At 38.6% G+C, this 13,891-nt stretch overlaps 1 protein-coding gene across 1 annotated transcript in view; it reads right to left on the bottom strand.

Annotated features, from left to right (window-relative positions):
- Nucleotides 1-13,891, bottom strand: part of LOC140536121 (sialoadhesin-like) — a gene marked incomplete at its 3' end in the record, with an annotated part of 122,623 nt that overhangs the window by 15,233 nt on the left and 93,499 nt on the right. Inside the window, exons 10-12 of the mRNA XM_072657768.1 lie at nucleotides 12,526-12,783; nucleotides 12,181-12,438; nucleotides 11,831-12,088 (exon numbers count right to left, since the gene is read on the bottom strand). Coding sequence (XP_072513869.1) covers nucleotides 11,831-12,088; nucleotides 12,181-12,438; nucleotides 12,526-12,783 — 774 coding nt within the window. The remainder of the gene's footprint in view (nucleotides 1-11,830; nucleotides 12,089-12,180; nucleotides 12,439-12,525; nucleotides 12,784-13,891) is intronic.

The raw sequence follows: 13,891 nt of genomic DNA, 5'->3' as shown, positions 1-13,891 counted from the left end.
GGAGCCCATAATACTCTACTCTTCACCCAAGTACTCTCAGAAGAGGAGGGTCTTCAGTCTGGGTTAGAAGACAGCGAGTGTTGGACTCTGCTGTTCGGACACCCAAGGGAAGCTCGTTCTACCACTTCGGTGCAGGACAGAAAAAGTCTTCCGTGGATCTTAAAGGATGGTGGGTCGGGCTGAGCCGCACTTGAAGCTGGAAGGGCTCTTGGTGCAAATTGGCTTTTGACCTTTGTTATCAAGTACGGAGGGGCTGGCTGGTCCAGTCTTGGCTTTGTAGACCAGAGTCAGGGTTTGAATCGAAAGACCTGGGCAGCAGCTACAGGAAGCCAGTGAAGAGAGAACGCAGCAGAGGAGGAGCTGAACATGGCTGATTTTACAAACGACGACCCATGCCGCTGCATTCTGGTTATGTTGCAGGGGTCTGATGGTGCAATAGAGGTAAACCAGCCAAAAGATAGTTACAATAATCAAGTCTTAAAGTGATGAGAGACTGAACAAGCACCTGGGGGACCTCTCTAGAGAGGAAAGTTTGAATTCTCTGGATGTTGTACAGGAGAAATCTGCATGACTGAGTTACTTTTGCAGAATACAATAACTTATTATTCATGACTACATCAAGGCTTCAGGCTTATGTAGATGGAGTGAACAGTGAGTTCTCGAAGGAGACGGCCATATATCAATATTAAACACATTTATAAATATTCATGGTGTGCCACAAATGCCTCTAACAATGCTCCAGGCCAAGACAACTTGGACAACTGCAGCAGGAAAACGCCCAGTTGCAACCAAGCAAAAAACCTGGCCTGGCTGAAATAGCTTTGTATGTAAATGAACTGAATAGTGCTCAAAGCACATTTCTAAAAATCAACTATAAATACATTTAATGCTTCTTTGATGTCTAATGGAGCTTAAACCTTTACTAATCTAAAAAAATAGTGAACTTACCGTCCAGTACTTAAGCTCACCCTCTGCATCCAACTGTGAAATGGTGAGCGCACAGGAAATACTAGTATTATTCTGGATGTGGTTAACATGTTTAACTGAAGGTACTTCTACATTTTGCAGTGACCACCTTCAAGATGTGCTTTAGCTTCTCCAACATCAAGACTGTCTAAGTCCAACAAAGACGCCTTTTCATATCATTTGAAACACACTTCACAACCATTGCTCAGCATTGCAATACAACCTATTTACACACACGTCATATATAACCCATCCATGGCTATGAGCACACACCCAGAGTGGTTAGAAAGTACCTCAGCACCCAGTAAGCATAGAAGGTTAGGAAGTAAGTCATCCTCAGCAACAATATATATAATATATATAATATATAGAAGACTGGAAAGCAAGTAAACTAACACACTGAATCTAAGAGATGTTGCACGACATTTACATTTGGATATTGGGAGCTTTTTGTTTTACACCATGTCAATGTTTGTTGACACTCCTTCTAATGAATGCATTTAGCAACTTTAAGCTGCATGCATTACTGACACATACAGTATGTGCAAATGTACACACAGCTTGTCTAGTCCCTGTAGAGAAATACTACCAATAGAAAAGGACTGTCTGGAGAAGATAAACATCAACCTATTGGCCTTATGTCAGGTGTGGGCTAAAGAGGATGATGTGGGACGGTGATCATCCAAGATCCTGACCTCACTAATGCTCTTGATGCTGAATGCAAATAAATCCTGACATAATTGCTCCTTCAAAATCTAGAAGGGAGGCTTTCTCTAGACAGTATGACATGTTTTAATTCCCTAGATTTCAGAAGAAACTAAGAGCGAGCATGTGTCCCAATACTTTTGTCTATATAGTGTAAAACATCTGCATTAAGTCAAAAGAAGAGTATTCATTTTGGGCCTAAATGTTAGGTAATTGCATTACCTATTCTTTCCTATAGATGGCACTGTTAGTTAACCCCTTTTCTGGCCTGTTCCTTGACTCCCTTAATTAAAAAAACAAAACAAAAACATAAACCATAGTACTCTACTCTTCACCCAAGTACTCTCAGAAGAGGAGGGTCTTCAGTCTGGGTTTGAGGACAGTGAGTATTGGACTCTGCCGTTCGGACACCCAGGGGAAGCTCGTTCTACCACTTCGGTGCAGGACAGTAAAAAGTCTGGACGCTCGTCCTCCGTGGAGCTTAAAGGATGGCGGGTCAAGCCGAGCCGTACTTGAAGCTGAAAGGACTCTTGGTGCAAATTGGCTTTTGACATTTGTTATCAAGTACGGAGGGGCTGGCTGGTCCAGTCTTGGCTTTGTAGACCAGAGTCAAAGGTTTGAAAAACCTGGCCTGGCTGAAATAGCTTTGTATGTAAATTAACTGAATAGTGCTCAAAGCACATTTCTAAAAATCAACTATAAATACATTTAATGCTTCTTTGATGTCTAATGGAGCTTAAACATTTACTAATCTAAAAAAATAGTGAACTTACCGTCCAGTACTTAAGCTCACCCTCTGCGTCCAACTGTGAAATGGTGAGCGCACAGGAAATACTCAAGTATTATTCTGGATGTGGTTAACATGTTTAACTGAAGCTACTTCTACATTTTGCAGTGACCACCTTCAAGATGTGCTTTAGCTTCAACATCAAGACTGTCTAAGTCCAACAAAGACGCCTTTTCATATAATTTGAAACACACTTCACAACCATTGCTCAGCATTGCAATACAACCTATTTACACACATATATAACCCATCCATGGTTGTGAGCACACACCCAGAGTGGTGAGAAAGTACCTCAGCACCCAGTAAGCATAGAAGGTTAGGAAGTAAGTCATCCTCAGCCACAGATGACTCTGATATGATGTGTGGAACTATTTCTAAGCTCATTAAAATGCCCCCATGTTCTATTTACTCTATTCAATGCCGTATCACCAATTTCTCTAGAGAAACATGCTCCTTACTTCTCTGACCTAAAGAAACCCCTCCAGATCGGAAGTGAACTTTCTTTATGAGGGCAAGTTCTCTTTCTGTTTGACTATGAGAGAGTTCAGTCCACAGACTTAATAAGCTTTATTATTAATACATACAGATAATAGCAATGATATACTATTATAATACATACAGCATATAAATCCTGACATAATTGCTCCTTCAAAATCTAGAAGAAGAGAACATCAGGAGAATAGGAATTGTGTCCGACATTCTGCAAAACATGGAGTTTTATGTAACTTTATGTATTAAAGCATCATCCTAAAGTCCTCAAAAGGACATGGAAATAATCTTAGATGTGTTTTTATTCTAATAGTTATCTTGGAATATGAAAGGAAAACTTGGAAATATGTGTCAGAGGAAGGGTTACATTAATATAACTGAGGTTTAACTTCCAACACTGGACAAAGGGCTGAGGGCTTCGAGAGACTGTATTTAAAAGGTGCCATCTACAGGGCAGAGTGAGTAATGCACCAAATTTCACATTATTAATAATACAACTCACAGTTAATAGTAGAATATCTAGGAGGGAAGAAAAAGGCAGACTGTTGGAAGGTAAACTGCTTGGCTAGGTTCTTGATTTTATCACATGTGGCAAAAGGAAAGAATGAAACACCTGAATTCATTCATTAAGAGGTGTGTCCAATCCCTTTGTCCATACAGTGTACCTTGAGAACTACTTCAAAACCAGTAAAAGTAATAAACCAGGAAAAACATCATTGCAGTGGATTAGTCTTTTTACATTTTGAACTTACCTTTACATTCTTATAATCTGGAATACTACATTCATCATCAGAAGGATAGGTGTTATCATCGTCATCCTGCAGAACATGGAGTTAAAGAACAGGTCAGAGTCCTTTTTGTGTCAGAACATAAGAAAGGTTAGTTGGGGCGGCATGATGGTGCCTGCGAGGGGCTGAACACCATTTCCCTCCTCCTCACTGAAATATTATCTATTTAAATAATTATGCCAAGATAATATTCAAGATAATGGAGGTTAATATCCAATAAAACATTCAATCATTACAGCACCCTTTAATGACAGTTATTCACCTGGTCATCTAAAAGTTTTTTTTATTTATTTATTTTTTCTAGTGAGTTTATGTAAATTATGACTGAGGGTTGTGTCCAACATTCTGCAAAACCTTTTTTTTTAAGGAAAACTTAAAGTTTTAAGGGAGTCAAGGAACAGGCCAGAAAAGGGGTTAACTAACAGTGCCATCTACAGGAAAGAATAGGTAATGCAATTAAGTCAATTGCTGGTTAATTATCTCAGCATTTTAGGATATTTAGAAGATTATTGCAAGATTATTACCTCAGGACAACCAGGACAATATATACCTCAGGATAGTATCTTTTTGAATAGATAAAAAATCTTAAAATGATATTCTAATCTGGTGTAAGTACTCACCACACGTGCATGCTCATCCATATTTCGGTTCAGATACTTTCTCCTGTTCTCAGAAAACAGTCAGTATGTCTTCAAAACAGCGGCCCAGTCTAACTGTTACTCATTCAGCATGAGGAGATCTTTAGTTTCTCAGCAAGGGCTCAGTGCTCCATTGTCAAAAGCCTCCCAGTCTGGTAATGCCTGTAATGTATGTTTAAGGATTGAGTGAAGAATCATGAACAATAAATAAAAAAACAAAAATATCTTTACTCTTTAAAACGACTGGCACTGCAGCTGATCTCTGAACTCATGTTGATTGTGAGCCTGACAGTAGTAGGATGCACTCTGTGGAGGACTGTAACTGTGTCCAGATCATAAATTCTGTGTCCAGAAAAGAACTATAAATATTTTTATGCTTTTCGTTTCGAATGGAGCATTAAACTATTAACAATCTAAAGTGCTTACTGCCCAGTACTGCGGCTCATCAACTGTGTCCAACTGTTGAATGGTGAGAGCACAGGAAACAATGCTATGACATGTGAGACTATTTCTAAGCTCTTTAAAATGTCGTCATGTGTTCTTTACCCTTATCAGTATCAAATCAATAGTATCTGTAGAGGAATACTCTTACCACTTCTCTGAACTCAGGAAACCCCTCAAATCAGCTGTGAAATGTATTGATGATACAGTTCTATTCAATTTCAACAACTAGACTATTCAGTCCACAGGAAAAAAAACAGTTCTGCATGTTCGGTATAGTTTATATAAACTTTATTTTTCAAGCAAAAAAAGATATAGAGATGAAGCTTGAAGAAAGCTTGAAGTAAAGTAACACAGTCTTAGAGCTTTTACACTACATTCACATTAGGACATTTAAAGGAGCTATCAGAATTTCATATATTTCATAGAGGTACACTATATGTCCAAATGTTTGTGGACACCCATTCTAATGTAGGCATTCAGCTAATTTTTGTTGCACCCATTGATGACAATGAGTCTAGTCCCTGTAGAGAATAGAATAGGACTCTTTAGAGCATATAAGCATGAACCTAATGCCACCATGCCAGATGCCAGGGGTGGGCCAGAAGGGTATAAAGCCCCCCAGCATTGAGGAGCTGTGGAGCAGTGGAAGAACTGTGTTCTCTGGAATGATGGGTGGTGCTCCAGCCAATACTTTTGGGATGAGTCAGGGAGTTGGGTTTGAGATCCTGACCTCACTAATGATATTGTCACTGAATGCAATTAAATCCTCACAGCAATGCTCCTCTAGAATCTAGTAGAAAGCCACCTTCTCTGGACAGTAGAGACAGTTACTCCAACAAAATCAGGAGAAATTGTTTTTTATTCCTTTGATTTCAAAAGAAACAGTGCATGAGCAGGTGTCCCAATACTTTTGCCCATATAGTGTAGAAAGTCTGCTTTAGGTCATTGGAGTATATTAATATATTCAGGTTATATCTGGGTTTAAATGGCCCAAAATTTAAACTCTGCAAGGAAATGAAAGCTTTGCAAGTAAAAAGTCGCTCCATTGTTGGGGCTGGTTTGGAAGATGTCGGAGGAGATGTTCTCACTGGTGCGTCCTCAAATCCTATGGATAGGTGAGGAAGTAGAGCAGAGTACACACAGAAACACATAGTTAATAGTGTAAAATACAATTGACTTTAGTTCAGCTACATTAAACTAAGCATCAGTGAAATATTCCTGATTATTCTAGAACTTATTTCTGGAATACTGGACACATTGTCATCAGGAGGACGGAAGTTGTGTTCATCACTCTATCAGAGTTATATATATATAATGTATGTGGGGAATAGGAAGGGTAACACTAATACAACTGAGATATTTTTATTCTAATCTGGATGACTTCACAGCTATAGGATTTAGGATTTGAGAACAAGTTCAAAATAAAGTGCTATATTTTGATATAGCACTTTAGATACACAACTTCCATCACCTCTGGACACAGGAAATGGGGAGAAAATAGTACAAGGCATATTGGTGCCATCTACAGAGTAGAGTTGGTAATGCAGCAAAGGTGTCCCAATTTAAACTTAATGGACAAAAGTACTGGGACACCTGCTCATTCATTGTTTCTTCTGAAATCAAGGACAATAAAAAAAGAGTTTGTTCTATTTTTGTTTTTGCCAGCTGTGTGTGTGTGTGCATTTGCAGATCTAGGTCAGCAAAGGGTGCTACTTAAAATAGCTAAATGCATTCATTAGAAAGGGTGTCCACAAACATGTGACCAGAAAAATAATTATTAAGAAAAGATAAGACGTTCATGTTTCCTGAAGTACTGCGATCTGCATCATCACTTGCTAGCTGCTGAGTCTGGTCACTCTTAAACATCTTGAACTCACTTCTATGCTCTCGTAGTCTGGAATACTGGAAGCATCTTCCTCAGAGGAGTGTGCATTGTCTTTAATGGCCTGTAAAGAAGAGAATCACATAAGGACTGTCCTTGTAGGCTTTCCTCCCTGCTCTCACTTAGGTCCGCTCCCTGACTGTCCCGTAACAGATGGTGGTTAATCCTTAATAAAATAATTCTAGTCATGGATACACAACTTCCAGCACTCCTTAACAGTGGTGCTTTTTCTAGTGGGTGTGGTTTATGTAAATTATGACCCATTTTACAGCTCTGTTTTGGTGTAGTTGGGATAGAAACATTGTTTGATAGTATCATTTATTATCTGTACCCTTACTTGTACATCAAGTGCAAAAGTCTGATTACTTTTTAACATCATGAACTCACTTCTACATTTATGTAGTCTGGAATACCGGATGTGGCATTAACAGGCGGCTGAGGGCTGTGACCGATGTTCTGCAGTACAGAGAGATAAAAAAAAAGAAAAGGAAAAGGAGTTAAATATAAAGAAATGTGGAGAGATGCATGAGATTTTTTTTTCTCAAATTAATTATCCCAAGGTAATTACCTCAAGAAAAATAATAAACTTAAGTGCAATTCCAACTTTAAGCCACTCACTATTCTTTCCCCATTTCCTTTTTTTCAGACACGTTGTTCAGGGGCGCTGGAAGTGGTGCATCTGTGATGGGAACTAGTCTAATGGAACTTGACCTCCATAGAGCACTGCATGTTGAAGTTGGTCTCAAATAAAAAAATATATTTTAATCAGACATCACATTGTAGCCGATTGATATTTTAAATGAAAGGCTGTACTCATGAGCATTGTATATCTATGAATCCATAATGACTGTTGTATTTGGCAGCATCTAAGCCTGAGGTATCTTTAATTCTAGATGAGACAAACTAGCTATGTAAATTTAAGTTAATAGGAAAACACTAAGCTCCTGTGGATAAGAGTGTCTGCTATATGTATTAAATGTAAAAAAAAATTAAATGTGTTTTATTAAATTAAGCAGACTATATTTTACACAAATTACAGTGGTTTCTTTTTATTATTCAAAAGTAACTACAGCTTTCTGGAAAACTTGGCTATAGTACTTGAGGCTGTGAACAAATGAAAGTGCTATGTAATGGTCAAATTCCATTACAATAAAAAATCATTTCGATTAGAATAGTTCCAACCATGGATGCAGGAGTTTAGAATATTATCTCAAGAAGATTAATTAGAATAGTATCTACCTCAGGATAATATAATTGGAAAATAATCCTAAAGTAATCATCTCAAAATAGTACCCTAATTAGCTGAGATAATCTCAGCATATCCCCATTATAGAAAAATTCATCATTTTCTTTCCTCCAATCCTTTTTGAGGTGCTGTAGTTAAAAGGTAAAAGGCATATTGGTGCCATCTACAGAGTAGAGTTGGTAATGCAGCAAAGGTGTCCCAATTTAAACATAATGGACAAAAGTACTGGGACACCTGCAATTGCACATCTGCGTCAGCAAAGGGTGCAACTTAAAGTAGCTAAATGCATTCATTAAAAAGGGTGTCCACAAACATTTGACCAGTAAAATAATTATAAAGAAAACATAAGTCGTTCACATTTCCTGAAGTACTGCGATCTGCATCATCACTTGCTAACTGCTGAGTCTGATCAATCTTAAACATCTTGAACTCACTTCTATGCTCTCGTAGTCTGGAATACAGGAAGCATCATCCTCAGAGGGGTGTGCATTGTCTTTAATGGCCTGCAGAGAAGAGAGTTAATGAACAGGTCAGAAAAGGATCCAACAAGGGTTAAGAACGCGGCCCTGAAAAGGACATTGTGTTTTCTGTAAATATTTTAAATGGGTTTAAGATAATTATCCGGAGATAATATTTGTGATGATGGTGTAAGGAATCACTGTCTGCCGCCGCCTACCAGCAGAGGGTGACGGCAGTGAGGCACTGTTACCCAAGGAAGCTCCAATCCCCAGAAATCCTAGGGGTAATCAGTGCCACACCTGGTAGTCACAGCATTTAAGGCTGTGACAAATGGCACTTCTCCGTCACACCTTTGTAGAGGGTTGACTGGTATGATACCCAGAGCTGAGCAAAAGTGACAAGTTTGACAAGAGAAAAGAAAGGAGTTTAAAAGGAAAAGAAAATAACAGGGTTGTGAAGAGAGTTGTAGAGAAAAGCTGAAAGAGATCACAGCTCAACAATCAAACAGTTTAAAGAAACCTTTAATCTTTGTTACATTGTTTAAAGAGCTGCTTCAGTTAGTTCCCTCTCCAGATGGAGGGTGGTGCATTTATTTATTTTTGTCCTAAGTCTGAGCTACACCATCTTGGTGTCTCCTTTGTTTGATTTTCCCTCCTTTTTTATTTAATTGTTGTAAGGGGTGCACTTCCACCAAATGCCAGTGCTTGCTGGTGACGCAGTGCCACGGTTGCTGGTTCAAACCCAGCTGGGAGCAACTGTTCTCCCACAGTCACATTAACCACACCCTTACATCACATAAGGCCTGTCCTTGTAGGCTTTCCTCTCTGCTCTCACTGAGGTCCACTCCCTGACTGTCCCGTAACAATTCTAGTCATGGAAACACAACTTCCAGCACTCTTTAACAGTGGTGCTTTTTCTAGTGGGTGTGGTTTATGTAAATTATGACCCATTTTACAGCTCTGTTTTGGTGTAGTCAGGACAGAAACATTGTTTGATAGTATCATCTATTATCTGAAACCTTACTTGTACATCAAGTGCAAAAGTCTGATTACTTTTTAACATCATGAACTCACTTTTACATTTATGTAGTCTGGAATACCGGATGAGGGGTTATGACCGATGTTCTGCAGAACAGAGAGATAAAAAAAAGAAAAGGAAAAGGAGTTAAATATAAAGATTCATGGGGAAATGTGGAAGAGTTGCATGAGATTGTTTTTCTAAAATCAATTATCCCAAGGTAATTACCTCAAGAAAAATAATAAAATTAAGTGCAATTCCAACTTTACGCCACTCACTATTCTTTCCTCATTTCCTGTTTTTCAGACACGTTGTTCAGGGGTGCTGGAAGTGGTGCATCTGTGATTAGAACTAGTCTAATGGAACTTGACCTCCATAGAGCACTGCATATTGAAGTTGGTCTCAAATAAAAAGATATTGTTTAAACAGACATCACATTGTAGCCGATTGATATTTTAAATGAAAGACTGTACTCATGAGCATTGTATATCTATGAATCCATAATGACTGTATTGTATTTGTATTTGGCTGCATCTAAGCCTGAGGTATCTTCGATTCTAGATGAGACAAACTAGCTATGTAAATTTGAGTTAATAGGAAAACACTAAGCTGCTCTGGATAAGAGTGTCTGCTAAATGCCTTAAATGTAAAAAAGTAAAATGTGTTTAATTAAGTGAAGCAGACTATATTTTACACAAATTACGGAGGTATCTTTTTATTATTCATAAGTAACTACAGCTTTCTGGAAAACATATTGGCTATAGTACTGGAGGCCGAGAACAAATTAAAAAGTGCTATGTAATGGTCAAATTCCCTTACAATAAAAAAATCCACTAGATCATTTCGATTAGAATAGTTTCAACCATGGATGCACAATTTAGAGGCTTATGAAGATCACATTTATGGGATAATGATATAATTATCTCAGGAGTTTAGGATATTATCTCAAGAAGATTAATCATAGTATCTACCTCAGGATAACATAATTGGAAAATAATCCTGAGGTAATTTCAAATTAGTTTCAAAATAGTACCCTAATTAGCTAAGATAATCCCAGAAAGAGCTTTTTTTACCCATTATAGAAAAAACATAATTTTATTTCCTCGTCTCCTTTTTGATGTGCTGTAGTAAAAAAATCCTATTATTATCTTACATCTAGAACTCTGTAGGTACTCACCCCAAATGCATGGTCCTCCATATTTCTGTTCTGTCTCTTTCTCCTGCTCTCAGAAAACAGTTGGCATCTATATTGTTATTCTACAGTGTTTATCTTAATGTTGTTTATTTTTAACTTATGCAACCAAATCATCTCAAAAATAAAGTAATTGAATTATAGTATGATGTAGGATAGTGATTCTGACCTCATGCAGAAAACTACAGTGAGAAAAGCTGCAATCCCACAAACTCCGACTCCAACACATGTGTAAAGAATCGCAGAGTGGTCTGCTGACATACAGGTAACAGTCAAACTTGCACACAACCAGAAACTGGAACACAACACTAGAGTCTCTACAGTTTAATCTTATTTATTTATTGATTGATTGATTGTTTTTCCACCTGCAGGTTAGATGACTACCTATCACATAGTGGAGGCCTACCTACAATAAATGCAGACTGGAGGGCTGTGGTGCTGACTAGATTTGAACTAATGATCTCTGCATACTTTACAAGCCAGCAATTAGATGGTTGCGCCACTCTAGAGCTATATCCAAAACTATGTGTTTTATGTGGTGTCAAGCTGTAGGCTGGCCCTAACAACTAACAAATACTCATCAAACATAGGAAGAACATTTTAGGTCATATCTCAGCAAGCACACAGATCTCCATTGTTAAATGCACAAGCTCCACAGTCTTGTGGTGGGGATGTTCCACCTGTAAAAGAATGTGGAGTTAGGAGTCTTGCCCACTGACTAGTAATAGTGTTCTGTAGTGGGCTTGTCCAGCCAAAGAATTAGATCCTAACGTCCTATGTGTAAAATACTCTAACCTGCTATGGTACACCAACTAGGCACTTAATGAGACAATGCATCAATTACAAACCATGGATAATAACTATAATAAAAACATGTGTTTACCTTTCAAAATGACTTGCTTGGCAGCTGATCTCTGAGCTCCATGTCGATTCTGAGCCTGGCAGTAGTATGATCCACTCTGTGGAGGACTGTAAGTGTGTCCAGATCCAACAGGTGAGCTTCCACCTTCTTTAAACCAGGTGAAGATCTCCACTGTTGGGTTTGCATCACTGCTGCAGGTCAGATTCACAGAGTTGTCTTCTTTTATTTCTTCAGATGAACCGATGGACACTGAAACCATCCTTGGAGGATTTATAACAGACAGGAGAAGATCATTGAGTAGATTCAGGAAATCATCTAACAGAGTCTGGAGTCTTAGAAATCATCACCAACATACACAGAACATTTAAATAGACAGCAGTGGAGCTTCTCTCTCCAACTTCATTACGACTCAGGCATGTGTATTCTCCACTGTCCTCAGAGCTGATGTTATGAATGCTGTAAGTTTCTCCTTTTCCTACTAATGATGTTCCTTTATTCCAGGTGTGGATCTTTACAGGTGGGTTTGCATCACTGCTGCAGGTCAGAGTCACTGATCTGCCCTCCACTATTTCACCAGAGGGACTAATGGACACTGAAACCATCCTTGGAGGATCTGATTAGACAGATAAAAAGGAAAATGATCACAGAGAAACTTCTGTTTTAGGAAATCACCTAATGGAGCTTAATAAATCATCACCAACTTACACAGAACATTTAAATAGACAGCAGTGGAGCTTCTCTCTCCAAGTTCATTATGACTCTGGCATGTGTATCCTCCACTGTCCTCAGAGCTGATGTTGGGAATGCTGTATGTTTCTCCTTTTCTTACTGATGATGATCCTTTAAACCAGGTGTAGATCTTAACAGGTGGGTTTGCATCACTGCTGCAGGTCAGAGTCACTGATCTGCCCTCCACTATTTCACCAGAGGGACTAATGGACACTGAAACCATCTTTGGAGGATCTATAGCAGACAGGAGAAGATTATTTAGAGTAGTTCCAGAAAATCGTCTAACAGAGTCTGGAGTCTTCGAAATCATCAACAACATACACAGAACATTTAAATAGACAGCAGTGGAGCTTCTCTCTCCATGTTCATTACGACTCTGGCATGTGTATCCTCCACTGTCCTCAGAGCTGATGTTGGGAATGCTGTAGGTTTCTCCTTTTCCTACTGATGATGATCCTTTAAACCAGGTGTAGATCTTCACAGGTGGGTTTGCTTCACTGCTGCAGGTCAGAGTCACTGAACTGCCCTCCACTATTCCTCCAATGGGACTGATGGACACTGAGACACTCTTTGGAGGATCTAGAGACAGATATGACTTTAGTGTTTCTTGCTAATATCTAATATCACTGTGTAGTTCAACCATTCCCAGAGTTTAGTGAAGAATGTGGACTTTACTCACATCTGACTCTGAGATTTTGAGCAGTAGAGGGGAGATGTTCAGATCCTCTTACAGCACAGCTATACCTGCCAGCATCCTCACTGCTGACTGTCTGCAGGTGGAGCTGGTTGTTCTTGATGGTCTTTGTGGTTAAAGGCTGTCCAGTTTTGAACCAGATGAATGTTGGATCAGTCAGACTGCAGGTGGTTTTACACGTCAGATCTGCTGATTCTCCCTCAGTCATTTCTCCAGGAGATTCCACATGGAGCTCTAAGACAACACAAATGCATAAAATCAGAAAATATCTAGATATAACAGTATATATAATATTTATGTCGCCTTATTAATTGTGTAATAAAGTAGTTGTATAATTACAGGAGTATAAAAACAATTCACAGCTTGTGTAATTACATAAGCTGTATTACTGCAATCCATCTATAACGATGAATACATAACCAGTAGTTATTTTGTTATTGCATAGACTGTTAATGTGTAATTTCACAGGTATAAACACAATATACAGAAACCATTGCCTTACCTGTAACCTTCAGCTTAACTCCAGGTATCCCTGCCCATCTTTCTTTCTCTTCATTTGTGATAATCCTGAAGTAATACTCTTTTTCATCCTTCTTCATTACATTACTCAGTTTGAGGGAGAATTGTTTCTGTTCATTAGTGAAATACTCCACCCTGCCTGAGTAATCTGGGACTTTATTCAGATCAGTCGGCTCCACATCCTCAACTGGATCTATGAACCAGAATGTCTTCATCACATTAAGACCTTCTGGGAGTGTAAAAGTGCTGTTCATAAACACTGTGGATTCTTTTAAAGCACAGATTTCCTGCTGGTTGTAGTTCACACTCCACTTTGCTCCAGAAGCTCCTGAAACATATGATGCAGTAAAGATCTGATTACAGAGGCTGGAGCCGTCATGCATTATGAATATTAATGTCTAAATAAATATGTAATAATTAGGGCTGTTAAAGTTAACATTTATGTGATCTTAATCTAGATAAACTTAAAATAGA

Source organism: Salminus brasiliensis, chromosome 15, assembly GCF_030463535.1.
Source record: "Salminus brasiliensis chromosome 15, fSalBra1.hap2, whole genome shotgun sequence".
NCBI lineage: Eukaryota > Metazoa > Chordata > Actinopteri > Characiformes > Bryconidae > Salminus > Salminus brasiliensis.
The sequence above is the reverse complement of the archived record's forward strand: the minus strand, read 5'-3'. Positions and strand labels throughout refer to the sequence as shown.